This window comes from Rhynchophorus ferrugineus, unplaced genomic scaffold (assembly GCF_030347505.1).
Source record: "Rhynchophorus ferrugineus isolate W39M unplaced genomic scaffold, kcgeb_rfMv2 rfM6, whole genome shotgun sequence".
In the NCBI taxonomy this organism is placed as follows: Eukaryota; Metazoa; Arthropoda; class Insecta; order Coleoptera; family Curculionidae; genus Rhynchophorus; species Rhynchophorus ferrugineus.
In genome coordinates, this window is record NW_027472585.1 from 32,277,702 (window position 1) to 32,296,249 (window position 18,548).

General features: G+C 34.8%; 1 protein-coding gene and 1 non-coding gene across 2 annotated transcripts in view; one reads left to right on the forward strand and one right to left on the reverse strand.

The window, feature by feature from the left end:
* Positions 1-18,548, forward strand: part of Ets65A (DNA-binding protein D-ETS-3) — a 158,399-nt gene that overhangs the window by 74,916 nt on the left and 64,935 nt on the right. The window contains exon 5 of the mRNA XM_076407008.1: positions 1,081-1,131. Coding sequence (XP_076263123.1) covers positions 1,081-1,131 — 51 coding nt within the window. The remainder of the gene's footprint in view (positions 1-1,080; positions 1,132-18,548) is intronic.
* TRNAP-AGG (transfer RNA proline (anticodon AGG)) lies at positions 1,249-1,320 on the reverse strand. Its single transcript has one exon. It is a non-coding gene; the product is annotated as a tRNA-Pro (tRNA).

Sequence of the window (18,548 nt, forward strand, 5' to 3'; positions counted from 1 at the left end):
GTAACATTTAAATTGTTACTACGAATACCAGTTTATTGATTTTTCTTTCTATTAAAGTTGAAATAAAAAGTTCATATTTAACTTTGGCAGCAATTTAGCAATAATAGTCATTTACTACTGGTTTCTATATAGATAGATAGTCATATAGACTATCTATTTAGTTATGTTGTGCTTCTTTTTGTTATTTTTTAGGTTGATTTATATTTTGTTTGTTAAATCATCATAATATATACGCGCATTTATACACATTTTAGATTATTAGACTCATGTGGTTATAACATAATTATTATGTTTCTAAATGGTTAAAGTAATACTTATAAAATTTTAACAAAAAATATTTGCTACACCTTCCTTGCTGACGATGAATAGATAAATAAATACACCTCCTACTAGAATATTCATAATCTCGCGGAACGTTGTCTATTCGTCAAAAACGGAACTAAAAATCCAACACTACTTAATATTTCATATGTCATAAGAACAACAAGTTCATAATTAAATTACATTAGTTTGAAAATTTTAAAAATGCAGCAAATTGTATACGCTATAGATACAGCATTAAAAACACAGTAAAATAAAATGGCTTATGTGCCGTTTCAACATTACAAATCAGGCTTAGATGTTCCACAATGCCCTCAAATCAAAACAAATGGCTAAGGAATAGTGTAAAATCACAAATCTGAATCAAAACAAGATTATTAAGAATCTTAATCTAATTAAATGTCTGTATCTTGAAAATTGTTGTTGAAACCCTTTGGTCCATTGAACTCTTCCACCCACATTGGTTGTAAAAGTTCATTCATTTAAAAAAAACCATCAATTAGTTCCTGCTTACGTAAAATCAGTGAAGTAGAATCATATTCCGAGGTCCAGCGTATTCGCCTGATTTAGCTCCCTCTGATTTCTAGGCATTTACAAAAATCTACAAACATTTTCATGAAAAACAATTTTTATTAGATATTATTCCTATTAAGGTAAATTTATAACGGAAAGCATTCATCATTCAATGTGATTATAAAATGTTTAATTAATCATTTCTTCTCTATATTCTTATAATATCATGTAATCTTTTTTTTTCAGATACATCATACAAGGGATCATGGACGTCACACGCCTCGTCTCAATCTCAAGGTAACATAACTTTTTTGATTACAAATAACCAGTTATAAATATACGTTTTAGTAATAAATTTTTACTCAAATAAGTTATTACTATTTGAATGAAATTTAAAAAAATAAAAAAGTTACGGGGCTCGTCCGGGATTTGAACCCGGGACCTCCCGCACCCTAAGCGGAAATCATACCCCTAGACCAACGAGCCGTGTGGGTTGATTTATTTATAGGCATAAACAACGGTAACATTGAATTATTACAGTAAATTATTAAAACTTTAATAGCATCAAATTAGTTCTCCTATTACCGTTCCAAGCACGGACGAACGTCGGCCACTTTGGCTTTCCTCCGGTTTTCGTCCGGCACGGAAATTCCGTTTTCCCGACCGACACAATTGCGAATTTCCGCAAACTGAAACAAGTACGCTTTAACTTCTTCCTTCAGTGGTTTCTGTCTGCATCACGGCCCTTTGTGCTATCAAAATGTACGAACAAACCGAACCGGCTTTCATTTATTTCAAAATTGTTGAATCTTTCTTCGCAAAAAATCATTACTGATTTTTTAAAATCTTAACCAACCTGTACTTACTTCTCTAGTTGAGAGATTGCCAGTAACTCAAATTTGAATTAATTCGTAAATTTCTATATGACGTCATTCATAAATTATTACTTTAACAGTACTTAATTATAATAATAACATATTAAATTAACAATCAGTAAAAAAAGTATACTTTAGCGCAATATATATTACATTGACGTCAGACATAACCAAGCAATTTGATTCCAGCGATCCTTTATTTTCCTTTATATCCGCTGTAAATCCGCTGGAATCACTGATGCCAATTCTGAGGCAATTTCCAGTTCATAAATCTGTGACACATGTGACAGTGTTGTACATGGCACTCAAACTATGTTGGAATTTGATCAAGATGGGTTTGAAGTCCATGAACATAACATGGATTTTGAATGGTACTATTTTAAGTGTTTAAGTCATTGTTGGTAGAGCGAATATTCAGTATCCTTAAAAATTTTAAAACACAGAACCGCAATAGACTAAATACAGATACTACAGTATATTTAATGGTAACAATGGCAACCAAGGATGGGATTAAGAAATTAGGCTGCATTGTTAAGTTAAACCCATGCAAAATGCTTGCGAGAAAAATATGGAAGAAAGTTTTATTCTTTTATATTCTATATTCTGATCTTATACCGTAATATGAAAAGATTAAAAATAAATTCTATTTAAATGGTTGAGATACTCTATCTCCAATTTGGGGAAATTGAATGTTGATTAGGATTATTGGGGAATTTCATAAATTGGAACTGACAACACATTGCCGAAAGAAGAAAAAAAAACCGGCTTGGGTACGCGACAGGACCGTTCAAATACTGTTGCGATAGTCGCGGATTCGATTCCTGCTGGGGTATGGTCGTAAATATATGTTTGTGACTGTTAAATATTTGTGATTATCATAGGCAAGAGTGCAAAATTCGACAAGATAAATGATCCCAGTCACGCCAGTAACCAGGCTGGGTAAGACCGGATGTCTTCTGGGATCATTTCTAAATTGGTCACTGGCCAGTCAGTGGGCTTAATGCCAAGGAGTGTGGTTCGGAGTCCACGTTAAACTGTAGGTCCAGTCCAGATAAACCCCCTAGTTGGTCAAAGGAGATTTTAATATATATTTTTATAAAAATGAAAAATAAATTTAAAATTGAATTTTATTTCAATTATCTTATCGTATTCTTGATCGCATACTTTCTATAAATATTTAGTGAGAAACAAATAAACTTAGAAAATGACAAGGAACTTTAGTCATTGCTAATATATTTTTAATGCCGCGAAATATTTGAATAAATCTAAAGAACGAGCGTACCCTTCAAGGCTGTAACGATACCAATGCGAGGGTTGGTAACAGATTGAAATACATAATAGCTATTACAGTGGGCAGTGTTCCGAACGGAGAGGCATTAATATAATCAAGTGAGCGCAGATAACAGAGGAATTCCATTAAATTCGTGAACAGAAGTGTCAATCATACAGACGTTGAGATAACACTGCCAAAACGTCAGCAAACTGCATTCGCGTGACCACCCCACAACGACACAAACTTCTTTAACAATTTGTTTTTTATATATATCGCCAGCGTTTTAAATTAGTTTTCCATTGAGAGTTGAAATTATCATTGATATCAAAATAGTTACAAAATAATCCGTAGTTGATATATGTATGTATTATTAATAAATGTTATGATTAACAAAACCTAATCGATAGTTATTCCTTTACCTTTCTCGATCAACTTTTGTTGTCTTTACACCTTATTTATTATCATCTTACCATGAGCGACCCAATGTACCATACTGAAATATGTATGTCTCATTTAAATATATAAATTGATATAATAATTCTTCCTTGATTTTGTTATATGCTTTTAAAAATTATATTCCTTTAAAAACAATCTTTGGAAGTTCCATTAAACCCTTTTGGAGGTTATCTTAACACCACTTAAAGCTTATATTACCTAACAATGTATTATTGGAAGCTCTACATCCCTCAAATAGCTGTAAATCTCTTGGCTTTATATGGATACTTTCCAGGATAACAATTTTCTCTGAAATAATTACATTAAATTATATTTCGATTGAAAAAACTACTTACTGTTTTATAAATTTCGTATGTTTGATCTCTGAAACATCAAGCTGATCTTGATTCGTCACTTGTTACGAATAAACACGGTTAATTTAAGTGAATGAAGATGAATTTGAGTGAATTTAATTATTCTTTTTGGTGAATTTAAGGTTGCATTGTTTTTTATTTTTTGAGATATTTTAGTGACCGTGTCCGTGTAATATTCAGTGCAGCTGAAACGCGAAAAAATATTTTTAATAAAAACCGCGGCGATTTCAAATTTATTAAAACAAAGCGTTAAAAGAACGTTTGCCGGTTTATAACCTGTAATTATAATGTTTTCAAAAGCTTCATTTTACATGTTTATGTTACATGTTCAAACTTCTCTTTTTAAATAGAATAAGATGAAGTCACGTGTGTCATTACTGTTTTGAATTGACTAATAATATATTATTTATACAGCTAATCTTGTAAATAATCGTGTTTTAAGCAAACGATTCCATAAATTTCAAGGAAGGTTTATTTTAATTTAAAAATCAAGTTGTCTTCGACTAAATTAATTTTAATTACATATTTTAATTATGCAGATTTTTATATGATATGTTTGGCACCTTCCTTAAAATTTGAACTGTAAATAACTCATACAATCAGTAAGAAAAGGGCTATTTCCAACAGCTAATTCTTCTATAAAGAGTCCCTATTGTGTTAATAATGATTAACAAAAATGTTGATAATGACTAGGACGCTATATAAAGTGTGAAACAGTATTGTTAGGGCAAAAAAGAAAATTATTGTATAGCATTGAATGTATATGTGTATAAAAAAAAACATGTCAAGTGAAGAGTCCCAGGCCTGACACATAGATGTGGCTACTAGAATTAAATCCATACGTTTTTTAGTTATCCCTAACCCTCAAAAGGTGCGTGTATAAATTTGAAAGCTATCGGATCATTAGTTTGTGAATTATAGCATTTTGAGTGAAGCAACTTTTGTTATTGTGATAAAAATGGATAAAAAGGAGTGTTGCGTGTTGAAAAAATATTGCTTTTTGAAGGGAAAAATACAGTTGATGCAAAAACTTGGCTTGATGCCGGGTTTCCGGGCACTGTCCCAGGAAAATCAACCATCAAGGATTGGTATGCTAAGTTTAGACTTGGGGAAATGAGCACAGAAGACGGTAAACGCAATGGACGGCCAAAAGAGGTTGTTATCGACGAAAACATTTAAAAAATCGATAAAATGACTTTGAATAACCGTAAATTGAAATTGAATGAAATAGCAGGTACTCTAAAGATATCAACTGAACGTGTACAACATATCATTACGAATACTTGGGTATGAGAAAGCTCTGCGCTCCAAAGCGTGGGAAAAGGCAACAGTCGGCTGGCAAGGTTATGGCGTCTGTATTTTGGGATGCGCATGGAATAATTTTCCATTGACTACCTTGAAAAAGGAAGGACCATCAACAGCGACTATTACATAGCGTTATTGGACCGTTTGATCGCCGATAAAACGGCCGCATTTAAAGAAAATGAAAGTGCTGCTTCACCAAGATAATGCACCGTGTCACAAGTCAGTGAAAGCGATGGAAAAATCCATGAATTGGGCCTCGAATTGCTTCCTCATCCGCCGTATTCTCCAGATCAGGCTCCTAGCGACTATTTCCTGTTCTCAGATATCAATAGAATACTCGCTGGGAAAAAATGTTCGTCGAATGAAGAGGTAATCGCCGAAACTGAGGCCTATTTTGAAGCAAAGGAAAAATCCTACTACAAAAATGGTATTGAAAAGTTGTAATCATAAAGTAAAATCTAAAGATGTACCTTAAATACTGAATAAAAATCAAACATATTCCTAATCATAAAAAAACTAATCCATAATATAATTAAAAATGATCAGACAATAACTACTAGAGCTTTTTTTAAATAAAGTAAATTCTTTATTTATTACTGAACGGAAATATTTTATAAAAAAAATCGAGAGAGTAATCTAAATATTACCTATTATTGCCATAAAAAGAGTTAAAAGTATTACTGTTAAAAGTATTATATTTACTATTTATCATTCACAATTTTAATCTTTTTACCCTATTACATTAACAATCTTCAAAAATATCATTCCAAAATGTTGCTATATTTATATACAATATATTGTTATTTACAAGCAAACTACCAAAAAATCATAAAACTATATATATATTACAATAAATCTATGCAATCATACATTGGGTACATTTTTATTAAGATCGATAGAGCCAGAATGTTAAAAATCAGTGAAATGAAACTAGTAGAATCAAAAATAGTAACTAAAAGTATACGACTGAAATAGTCGATAGTCAATTTCAGTTGAAAGTCACTAGTAAAAATTAGTAGAATCGGTAGAATCAAAAATAGTGACTGAAACAGGCGACAGTAAAAAGTAGCCAATTACTAAACAGTCGATAGTTAATTTCAGTCGAAAGTTCCCTACGCTAATATTATTTTATTTAACACAATGAAAAGGCGATTTGTTCAACGGTGATAGAAAGCGATACTGAAGGTAAAAACAGATCAACTCGTCTCACTAGTACACCATTCAGGCAATTAAAAAAAGAGATGGCCGGATAGTTTGGGCCGTATTACAGAACACCTCTCTCCTAAAGAAACTGCCATAGAGATGTACGTGCTGGTTATTTTCGCCTGAACAACTTATAGTTATAGTAAAATTATGTTTGAGTATTGCCTGTACTTTAGTCCGCCAGTCTTCCTTCGAAGATCTTCCAAATGGTGTTCCAAATGGCACTGTTTCGTAATGATAACATTTTGAACTGCAAATTTCTGTTCAAATTCCAGTATACTATGTTAATTCACAACTTCAGTCCGCCTTTGGTGACCGTATACCTTAATGTAAAATTATGTATGGATATCGCCTGTACGGAATGGTTTTCCAAATTTTGATGACTCCAGGTTCCAATAGTCTACGGCTAAGACATTGAGCTAGTGCAATCCTCATTTGATGGCTATTTACCCTAAACTGCAAGCTTCTTCTTCTTAAAATTCCAAAGAATGAAGAGGCCACTGATCGTTCACCATCCAGATAGTCAACAAAACGGATGACCGAATAGTCTCGGCCGTATTATATAACATATATAGTCCTTCCAATAAAATAGCTAATATACTTCATAGATGATGTCGAAGATACTGCCAAATGCAACATGTGAAATTCGTTTTAACTCACAAGGATTTTTCCTTCCCTAGTTAAAGAGAGATAAAATGCTTGGATACGTTGGAGCATGTAACCGAATCAGACTGTAAACTAAAACGATTTGTGTTGGTACTGATCGGCAGTGTTGTCAAATATCTGCAAAATTCTTCAAAATATTATTTGTATAGTTAGAGGTTACAAATAGTCAAACTTTGTAAACCAAAATTCTAAGTTAATGCTGCAACATTGCGACTTGCTGACGTCATATATTTTAACGTGAATTGGCTGTTTTATTGGAAGGTTTATACAAAGATTAACACAACAAATATTTTTATGTGGCAACGTAATAGTAGAAAAGCAACAAATACTGGTAAAGACGGTAAAAGCAATATATTGAAAATAAATAAATAAATAATGAAGAGGTAAATAAAAAGGGAAACGAGGAAGCGGCCTATTTGTCCGGCGATAGGCTTTATCTCGTTCAGCGTCGTGTCGATGATTTTCCGTCGGTGATTTTTACATTTTCTTCCGCCGCCGCCGCGCCGGGATTTTTCATTTCCCGCTGCCGAGCGGCTTTTCCGTCATTACCGGTCCGCTAATGGAATTTCCAATTGATTGTTCGCCGACGAGTTTTTCGGTTTTTTTCTCTTTCGCTTTCGCCTTCTCCCCTTCCCCTCCTCCTCTTTTGCCGTTTCTCCTTCTGTTCCAATCTGCGGAGGATTTCGCCGATTATTATGGGCGGATATTAAACCGATTCGGATTTTTTTTTCGATTACCGCGCCGATTCCGTCGACGGTAAATAATGCGGGAGTTATTTATTTATTTCTTTTTATCCCGTGGATAAATCAAGTTGATCTATAACTCGATATATTTATACGGGTTGTTGTTGGTCCATATTTGATATTTACAAAGAAAAAAACCTGTTACATCCAAAAGATTAGTCCCTAGAAAAGACCCGATAACATTTATTTCATTTTACTTTACTAATGGATGACCCAGTGAACTTCGTATCACCAAGTTTTCAATATTACTTATTTTCTCCGATAATAACAATAGCCTCTTCGTCGACTGTCAAAGAATTAAACCTCCTCGTTTATTCACAGGCAGGCGTTTAGACAGGTCTGATGACAATATTATGGCTGTCAGATGGTGATCCAATGCTATTTGCATATTTTGATCAAATAATTGTTAATATATGGTTCCAAGTTTAATTGTGTCAAAATTTCAATAGAACAACTGTTTTAGTAGCTACAAACCATACAAACAAGAAGCTTATGTTCAAATTCTACTAGACTAAGACAGTAGACTAATTCTAGTAGTGCATGGGTTGGAGACTTTGAGCACCTTCAACTCATCTTTGATGACCTTACAGTTTTTACTGCAATATTCTTGACCAAACTCTACTAAACTATGTTAAGGAATGTTTATTAAAAGAAATTAATTGTCATTGTCAATTCCGGTTAATTTAATGAACTGAAAAGATTCAATCTTATAATTTATTTGGAATCCTACCAACTGCACCATTTACAAAACATATTTTACTATAAAACTATTTAATTTTAATGGAAAGAAGAAGTTGTACAGTAGACGTGTATACAGGTAATACTTAGGTAGTATAAAGAAGTTATTTTGCGTATAATATATACAGAAAAACAGCTGATCTTACTTTAACAATTACTATTATAGTGACAGTGAATAGTGGAAGAAAATCATCGAAATATTTTTGCATTAATTTGTCATGATATACCAAACTGAAGATTGAATCCACAGAAGACAGATTAATATTGTCTAGTCTAAGTGTCACTTATATACACTAGCTCTCCCCATAGACGTTATACAGTCTGAGCCATGAATATTCACTTCCATCTGGATTAAATAGTATAAAAACAATATATATTGTAGTACTTTTTGATGCATAACATTGTTAGTTTTTTTCCTGCTGCAGAAATGAATAATATTGATTGTTTTCTAATTTTTAAACGAAAATATTCGCAGTGATTTTAATTGAGAACTTATGCTTGATGCTCACCAACAATGGATCATTAGAAATAGAAATAACACCGTACAATATACAACACACTTAATCAAGAGTTGAGTTGATAATAATTTCAATAATAATATGTGTTTAGAATAAATTAATGGTTATTTAGTTGATTATAAGACCAGTTTTAACACAGCATTAATTTTAAAAGCAAATTCCATAAAACAATGAATGTGGTGGCTCAGGACGCAATACCAATGACACCAATCTGACTTGATCACTAGAGCAACATAATCCAAGGGTTTTATTTTTTAACTTAAATTCTTTGCAATGCGGACACAAAACGATTATTAATCCAGTAGTAACGATTTACTCTGAACTGTAATTGATTGGCCCATTATTATTGAATGTTGATTCATTCAAGTAAATCGCATTTGTGGGAAGTCTTACTTTTTTACTTCAATTTGAAGAAAATGACTGTATGAAGCTGATAGCAACCATGCTCCATCGATATCGGCCCGTGAATACTGGATTCGACGTTTTAAAAGTTTGGATTTTGACACCGAAAAAAGAGCGTTCTGGACAGCAAAAAAATGTGGAGACGAGGATATGAAGGCACGAAAATCGCTATGGACTATAATTGATGCGTTTGAGAAGAGGAAAGTGCGAAAAAGAGGCGGAAAACGGGCGAAGACACAACAATGTCATTCTTCAACATGTTTCCAAAACCGGTAAGAGATACTTGGGAACATCAAAATGGGAGGTGACCCCACTTTTATCATCTGATCTTCGATACTATAGTTCCAATATATGAGTCATGACCTGTGCGAGCAGCGCTTCATTTCTTTTGAAGATACCAAAGGTTGAGTCGGATCGTGAGTAGCCTCAAAATATACATCATTCTTTCGAGATAGAATCCATAAATTGATTGAAAGATGGGAAAAAGTAGCGGCTATCGATGGACAATACTTTGTATAAAATACGTTGTACCGATCTTACACAATAAGGCTTCAAAATAAAAAATAATATAACAGGTTAATTGAAAAGTCCCCGGCCTGACACATAGATGGCGCTACTAGAATTAAATACATATGTTTTTTAGTTAGCCCTAACTCTCAAAAGATGCGTGTATAAATTTGACAGCTGTTGGATCATTAGTTTGTGAATTGTAGTATTTTGAGTGAAGCAACTTTTGTTATTGTAAAAGAAATGGATAAAAATGAATTTCGCGTGTTGATAAAACATTGTTTTTTAAAGGGAAAAATACAGCTGAAGCAAAAACTTGGCTTGATGCCGAGTTTCCAGACACTGCCCCAGAAAATCAACCATCAAGGATTGGTATGCTAAGTTTAGACGTGGTGAAATGAAACGACACTGAAGACGGTGAACGCAGTGGACGCTCAAAAGAGGTTGTTACCGACGAAGACATTAAAAATCCACAAAATAATTTTGGATGACCGTAAATTGAAATTGAATGAAACAGCAGACACTATAAAGATATCAACTCAACGTGTACATCATATTATTCACGAATATTTGGATATGAGAAAACTCTGTGCAAAATGGGTGTTGCGCGGGCCTAGTTGACTGCACACGATGAACCCGCTCCAAAGCGTGGGAAAACGCAACAGTCGGCTGGCAAGGTTATGGCACCTATATTTTGGCATGCGCATGGAATAATTTTCATTAACTACCTTGAAAAAGGTAGGGCCATCAACAGCTACTATTACATAGCGTTATTGGACCGTTTGAAGGAAAAGAAAGTGCTGCTTCACAAGTCAGTGAAAACGATGGCAAAAATCCATCTATTGGATTTCGAATTGCTTCGGATCTCAAAAGAATGCTCGCTAGGATGAAATTTTTGTCGAATGAAGAGGTGATCGCCGAAACTGAGGACTATTTTGAAGTAAATGACAAATCGTGCTATAAAAATGGTATCGAAAAGTTGGAGGGTCGCTATAATCAGTGTATCACCCTTGAATTGAATTATGTTGAATAAAAAAACCTAATTTCTCCAAAAAATGTGTTTTACTATGGTAGGCCGGGGACTTTTCAATTGACCTGTTATTTAAAACTAATTTAGACCCTTATATGGATGAATATATATGAATAAAGGTAATCCCGAACGATAATTAAAACAGTCTGACGCCTCGGCCTCTCGTTTTCACCGTCGCCCCGATCTGTCATTGCCAAAAACCGCGCCGTTGCGGCCGCACGAATGGCCTCCTTCAACACCTCTTTGAAGTCGCTTGAGCCCGCGGCGTTGTGATAACCGGCGGAAGTTGGAGCGTGTGATCTCTCGGCGTGGCCCGTTATTAAGTTTGCAGTGCGGTCCGCCGGCGGCGCTGTCCGTCGCAATATTGCGTATGACAGTTCGGTTATTGTACGGCGGTCGGGCGTTACTCAAACGCGAGACGTGTTTATTACGCCGAGATGAGCTGGGAGATAGAGCTAATATTGTTTTTGTCCCCGTGCTCGTGTCTCTGTGTGAGTGTGTGCTATTTATGCACAAGGGGAACTTGGTGGTTTTACAAAGATAAACACTTCAAACATCGAAGAATCTGATGCGAACAAGACAGGTCTGCAAAAAAAAACCTGTTCCGAATCTTTTCAACTGATTTCTAATGTACGTTGTATACGAAAAACCCAAATAATAGGAGAAACATTTGGGACGTCAAGAATTTTTGAAATGCATTTAAAATGCGTCCTTTTTCGCCTAAAATCGTGTAGGGGCAACCTGTTACGGATACCTAGACGCGTAGACCCATAGGAATAGACGAGTTGGACTGGATTGTAGAGGCTGCCTCTGGGCTACCCAGTAAACCCCACCCTATCAGCTGATCCCATAAACTTAACTGATATTTCTCACTGTTGTATTAAGTTGTTAAGAAGAAAAACCAAGGTTGCCGGCTTGGTTGGTCCAGTGGTCAAGGCAACAGGATCGGCAGGTTTAATGCCGAGGACTGTCGTTCGGAGCTCACGTTAAACAGTAGGTCCAGTCCACATAAACCCTCGTTGGTAAAATGGAGACTCTAATATATCAAAAAAATAACAAGGTTGTAAATTAAACACAATTTATTTTCACTCTTCTTTGCGTAAATTAATGTTGAATGTTTATTTCGAAAACCAATCTGAAAATCCGATATTTTTATAAATTTTATAGCACGCTTTACAGTAATTTCTCAAATAATTTTGATATCACAGGTAGAAGCGAAATAAGCCTGTAAGAACCGACTTATTCTACCCGTTTATCATTTTTTAAAATCCTAAAATCCTAATCAAAAAATTAACAAGGTTGTAAATTAAACACAATTTATTTTCACTCTTATAGACATATAGGAATTCTACTGTCTTTGTTTCTTGATTAATTATCGATACTTTCTGTTTCTTCTTAATTCTGTCTAATTCTGATGGCAGATTCTATTGTAAATTTTGTAGTTAATTCAGCTGTTCTTCTTAGTTGCAAACCTTTAGTCAATTCTCCAAATCTCTAGTAACTTCTTTCTAATCATTGAAGAGTCTGTTTTGTGTACTTGGACGATTGTTGAATGTTTATTTCGAAAACCTCTGAAAATCCGATATTTTTATAAATTTTATAGCACGTTTTTACCGTAGTTTCTCAAATAATTTTGATGTCACAGGTAGAGGCGAAGTAAGCCTGTAAGACCCGACTAATTCTGCCGGCTTATCATTTTTAAAAATCCTAATTGAGCTTCAATTTCAAACAGCTATTAAATATGTACGTATCAAAAAAATAACAATGTTGCAAATTAAACACAATTTATTTTCACTCTTCTTTGCGTAAATTAATGCATAAAGACGAGTTTCTTTATTTAAATTAGTAATATAAGATTATATACATTTAAAGATGCTTAATCGATGCGTAATGGTGAAAATAACTATGAATAAAATGAAATTCACTTACTAAATCGTCTGTCTGGTTTTGGGCAATACTGAGTCCGTCATCGAACCTCACTGATTATTACACAAGACATATAGGAATTCTACTGTCTTTGTTTCTTGATTAATTATCGATACTTTCTGTTTCTTCTTAATTCTGTCTAATTCTGATGGCAGATTCTATTGTAAATTTTGTAGTTAATTCAGCTGTTCTTCTTAGTTGCAAACCTTTAGTCAATTCTCCAAATCTCTAGTAACTTCTTTCTAATCATTGAACAGTCTGTTTCGTGTAATTGGATGATTGTTAAATGTTTATTTTGAAAACCAATCTGAAAATCCGATATTTTTATAAATTTTATAGCACGTTTTTACCGTAGTTTCTCAAATAATTTTGATATCACTTATTCTTATTAGACTTATTCTGCCGGCTTATAATTTTTAAAATCCTAATTGAGCTTCAATTTCAAACAGCTATTAAATATGTATGTTGACATATTTATTGTTTAGTGTGGTAGCTCTTTCAATAACTCAGCTCAGGTATCACAAATTCCGTTAGCTTGTTATCAATTTCCGTGGCAACTTATATTGGAGAAGATTTAAAGCTACATCGTGCTAATAAATAGGAGTTCTGTCCATTTTAGATTCTATATCATTCGGTTGAGATATGATAGCTAAATGTTGTCCGCATAATTGAGCTTTTTCATCGTTGCGTCGAACCTGTTCATTTCGATCAATTTTAATAAGCTATTCTTTAGTAACTGGCCTTTTATATCTTCGAGTTGCATAACGAGTAATATTTGTCTATATCCGGACTTAATTTACTTACATATTCTCCAAAACAATTCTGTTTATATTCTTTAATCTTTTGATTTGTCTAATTATTTTTAACATTGTCTATTATAAATCTTTTCGTCTTTCTTTTATCAATTTCCTAATTTCGAGGGGATAATTTACCTCATATTCTGATTTCTCTCTTAATGTTGGGGTAACATCTTCTGCAGCTGGCCAGCTTCTTTTCCAGGTATTACCAATTGTGAACCCCAAAGTGTATAGTTAACATTAAAGTTCCCACCAATAATAAACCTTTAGCCTAATTTTGAAAACGAGCCTCCGTAGAGTTGTGTCATTTTGTATCTTTGTGAACAGTATATGGCGCCAATACTTATTTCGGCACCATTCTTTTCAATACACATTTATACAATGAATTAAACATTTTCTTTAAAAAATCAACGAATGTCTTAAAGGTGACCCAGGTAAAACGAACCATTTTCTTAACAATCAAAGGACATCGTGGAAACGGCAACGCGAGAAAACTAGAAACAAGCTTACCGGCTTACGTGCCTACAAAGCCCTTCCCCCCGGGTTCCTAAGCCAATCTGGCAAATCTGGAATCCTATTTGACGGTGCGGGTCGCGTCGCCCACGCCAAACTAACAATTGAGCATCGGCGACAACGCCAACATCAAAGCGAAATCAAGCGTGCCCCCGGGCCGCTCCACGGCACCCTTTGATCGCGACCCTGTTACAAATCAGCAGCCCGAATTTGCGCGGAATAACAATCGGATTTAACGCGGAAACAAAGGACGTTCGATATTGCAGTTGTTCTACTGGCAAATGTCGTTAGAGCGTCGGAGTGACTGAACAGAGCGCCGTGCTTTACTAAACCGCATCGGCCGCTAATTAGACGGGAATTGATGGAAAACTGTTTAAATCTCTATTATATCATTTATGCCATTTTAGTAAACGCTAATATATGATGATGTTAGGTGTTGATTTAATCCGTAGATTTTGACTAGCGTTGGGAACTATCGACTGTTTAGTAATAGACTACTTTTTACTATCGACTGTTTCAGTCGTGTAGTTTCAGTTACTATTATCGGACCTACTAGTTAGGATATTTATTCGAACTAATAAAGTCTGGGGGACAAAGCGCTAGCCGCAACCTTGAAAATAATGTACTTTTTTATACATATTTTAAAGTCTTCCTTTACCAACTATGGGTTTATCTGGACTGGACCTAAAGTTTAACGTGGGCACCGAACCACGGTCCTCGGCATTAAGCTTACCGACTGGCGAGTGACCAACTTTAGAAATGATCCCAGAAGACATCCGATCTTTCTCAGCCTGGTTACTGGCGTGACTGGGATCATTTTCATTGTCAGATTTTACAGCCTTGCCTAGTACAATCACAAACATAAATTTATGACCATTCCCCAATAGGATTCGAACCCGCGGCTATCGCAACAGTAGGAGGACCGATAGGACTGCGCCACCAAGCCGGCCGAAAATAATGTACTGAATTTATGCTTACATAGATTTATATGTAATATATATGGTTTTATGTTTTGTTTGTAGTATGATTGAAATATATTGTACATTAAAATAACAGCATCCAGGAACTTTATTTTTTAAGATAATTTATTAATATAGTAAGGTAAGAAGAACAACAATTTGATTGGTAAATAGAAAAATAGTTAATGCTATCTTAGCAACTATTGGAACTTTTTTTGTTGACTTTTTCGATTTTATAAGTCTTTGGATGATTGTTTAAGCCTTCTGAAAATTAAAACTTTTTCAGTTAAGTTTGAAGGAATAATTATATTCTTAATAATAAAATATTCCTTATTAACGATAAATTCAATAATTATAATTACATAATTACTAAAAGGGTGTAATGGTTAAATATTTGATAAAGATTGATTGAGAAGATACGATACAAATATTTAGTCGCCATTACTCCATTCCTCCTTACAATCAAGTCAAATATAATTTTGCATCATTCAAAAGAAACTGTTATTTGGAACCAAATAAATTTTAATACATTTTCCAAAAAAAGTTCGAAAAGAAATATGTACATCTCCGTCTTACTTATGGTACGGGTAAAAACAATAGAAAGCACATATTAGAATGAAAGAGGAATAAATCAATTACTTTTATTGTAATATATTATTGTTACCTCTCTCATAATTAGTACAGGAAGGTAACGTACGTCTCCATCTATTACCACGAATAGAAAAACAGACCAAGTTTAACAGAAATAGTAATTACTATTTTGAATCGTTATTTTTTTTACTATCAATTAGTTCTACGATTTGTTTCTAATATTTTCAGTCGATAGTTCATAAAGCTACTTTTTATTACAGAAAACATTTCATTCTCAGAAGCCAATATTGAACTTTTTGGCTATGTGTATGGGGACGTTATAATCTTGGAGTTTGACAGTAATACGCTAGTCATAGTAAGATATTAATGATGAACCGTGTGTAGAAAACAATTTAATGATAATTCATCGGACCATACCACATTATTCAAATCATCAAGTGTCCAGGTTTTATGATCATTTTAGCACTTTGTTCTTCCGAAATGTTTTATCGAACTGTAGGCCGTACTGTTTTTGTCGAAACAGTATTAATCATGTGAGTGTTGGATTTTTTTTAATGTTCGTCAATCTCAGTTAACCTTGGGTTTCGCCCACTGTTCCTCTTCGCAGATGAGGAATAGTATTTTATGATAATACAAAATTTAGGCTGCAAAAATTAATTTTTAGTCAGTTCCAATCGTAACAGTGTTAATTAATTGGTTGTAATTTATATATTTAGTGTTTGACACAATGTACGTAAAACAAACATCCAAACTTTTAAATTATTTGAAATTAAATTGAGAATACTATAAGATAATGAAATTCATAGTGATGTTAAAATGGTATAAGCCGTATCATTCTGACTCTAAAACTAATTCATCATTGATTTTAAATCTTCAACACAACCCCAGAAAGTAAGTAAACTTGCACTTCAAAGATAATGTTTCTGGGAGAAAGCTTTTTATATTTGTTATTGAAAATAGACAGCTTGGAGAATTATAAGTTTAGGTGAATAGAGATAAGACAAAGTGAAGCAGGGATGTTACGTCAGCCTTCTCAGCGCCATTTCGAAGCTTGCCGAGAGAGCAATACTCTACGCTGTCAACTCTTTCAAAAAGGAAAACAAGATCATTCCAGATGAACATTTTGCGCTCACCCCTCATCCGTCCATCAAGCTACCCCGTATGGCCGCATACATCCATCACGCTATTGATCAACGTAAAAAGAATGGAGCAGTTCTTCTAGACCTAACCAAAGCCTTCGACAAGGTCTGACACGACGGATTGATCGCAAAGTGCGTGCGGTTAGGTCTCCCAGAAAACCTAACCGCTCTCATCAAGTCCTATTTCTCGGACAGATCTTTCCAGGTCAAGATCAGGGAATCACTTTCCAGTCGTAAACAAATCGATGCTGGCGTACCTCAAGGTTCCCCGCTGGCCCCAGCCATATTTAACCTCTTTATCTCAGATCTGCCGAGAAAAGAGCACATTGACGTCGCGTTTTACGATGACGATACTGCTTTCTTCACGGCCGCCAGGTTCTAAATTATAATTCATGAACGTTTACAGAAGCAGCTCGATCATGCGATCAAGTGGTTTAAATTCTGGAGTTTGCAAATCAACCCCCTGAAAACCAAGGCCATGATTTTCCATAAGAAGCGTTACGCACTGCGCGTCTTGCAACTTAAGATCGAGACCGCAATAATTCCATGGCTGGATAACGTCACGTACCTAGGTCTTCACTTCGACCGGCGGTTCGGTTGGCATTCCCAAATACAGAGAGCAATACAAAAAGGTTCGGGGATAGCAAACCTGCTATCTTCTGATCTGCCTTTCTAGCAGACTTCCCATCTCCATCAAAGGCTTATTTTACAAGATGTTAATTCGGTCCGTACTCCTCTACGGATCTAATGTCTACTTCAAGTTTGTTACACCCAACCAGGTCAAACGGCTTCAAGTTCTCCAAAATAAGCTCCTTAGAAGAATATTAAACGCTCCATGGTTTGTCAGAAATAATCAAATTCATAGGGAAACTGTCACTCTAGAAATCAGGCACTTCATATCTCAATCATTCCACAAAAAACAACTCAGCTAAAGTTCTTCTGAAAACGCGCTTGTTCGCGAGCTGGTCGACATGCTAAGCTCCCCCCCTTTTCCAGGCTGAAACGACCTCATCCGTCGCTACAGTCATAACTTTTGCCCCATACAACAGTATCCAGTTGTGTATTAACTCAGGTTCGCGAATCAATAGAATCGCCGGGCCCTCGTGCCCAATAACGGCTGCCCGATCAGCGGGTGCCATATCCCCAAATTTAATGCAGTAGCAGTATCGATCCCCAGGGGTAAACTGTGAGGCGGTTTCGGTTTAGTGTATTGGTAAGCCCAGAAGCAGTCCCACATAACCCGATCCAAATTGTCACTCCAGGGCAAGTCTCCGCGACTAGGTATGCGTCATGCATTCCACCGCCTGGTTTTTAGGCCGGAACAAAAAAAAACATTATGTGACCGTTATTTATTGACTTTATATAAAATGCGATGAAATGTAAACAAATAAAAAGAGACCAGTGCATAAAGAGACGCTTAGACAGTCTATGGTGGAAAGCCTGAACTGAGCGATCAGCAACTGAATGATACAAAGTAGGGATAATCGATATTCATCGATTGTGAATAAACATCGATGTTTAGTTATAAAATATCGATGTTTTGACACCATATACCATGGACACATCGATGTTATAAAAATAAAATATCGAAACATCAATTATTCTTAATTTAACTGAAGTTGGTGAAATTTTATGACCAATAGAAGTAACTCCTCGTGTAGTCTATGGTAGAAAATACGAACCTATATTAAAGTTATATCACTTGCCAGATTACTTACTA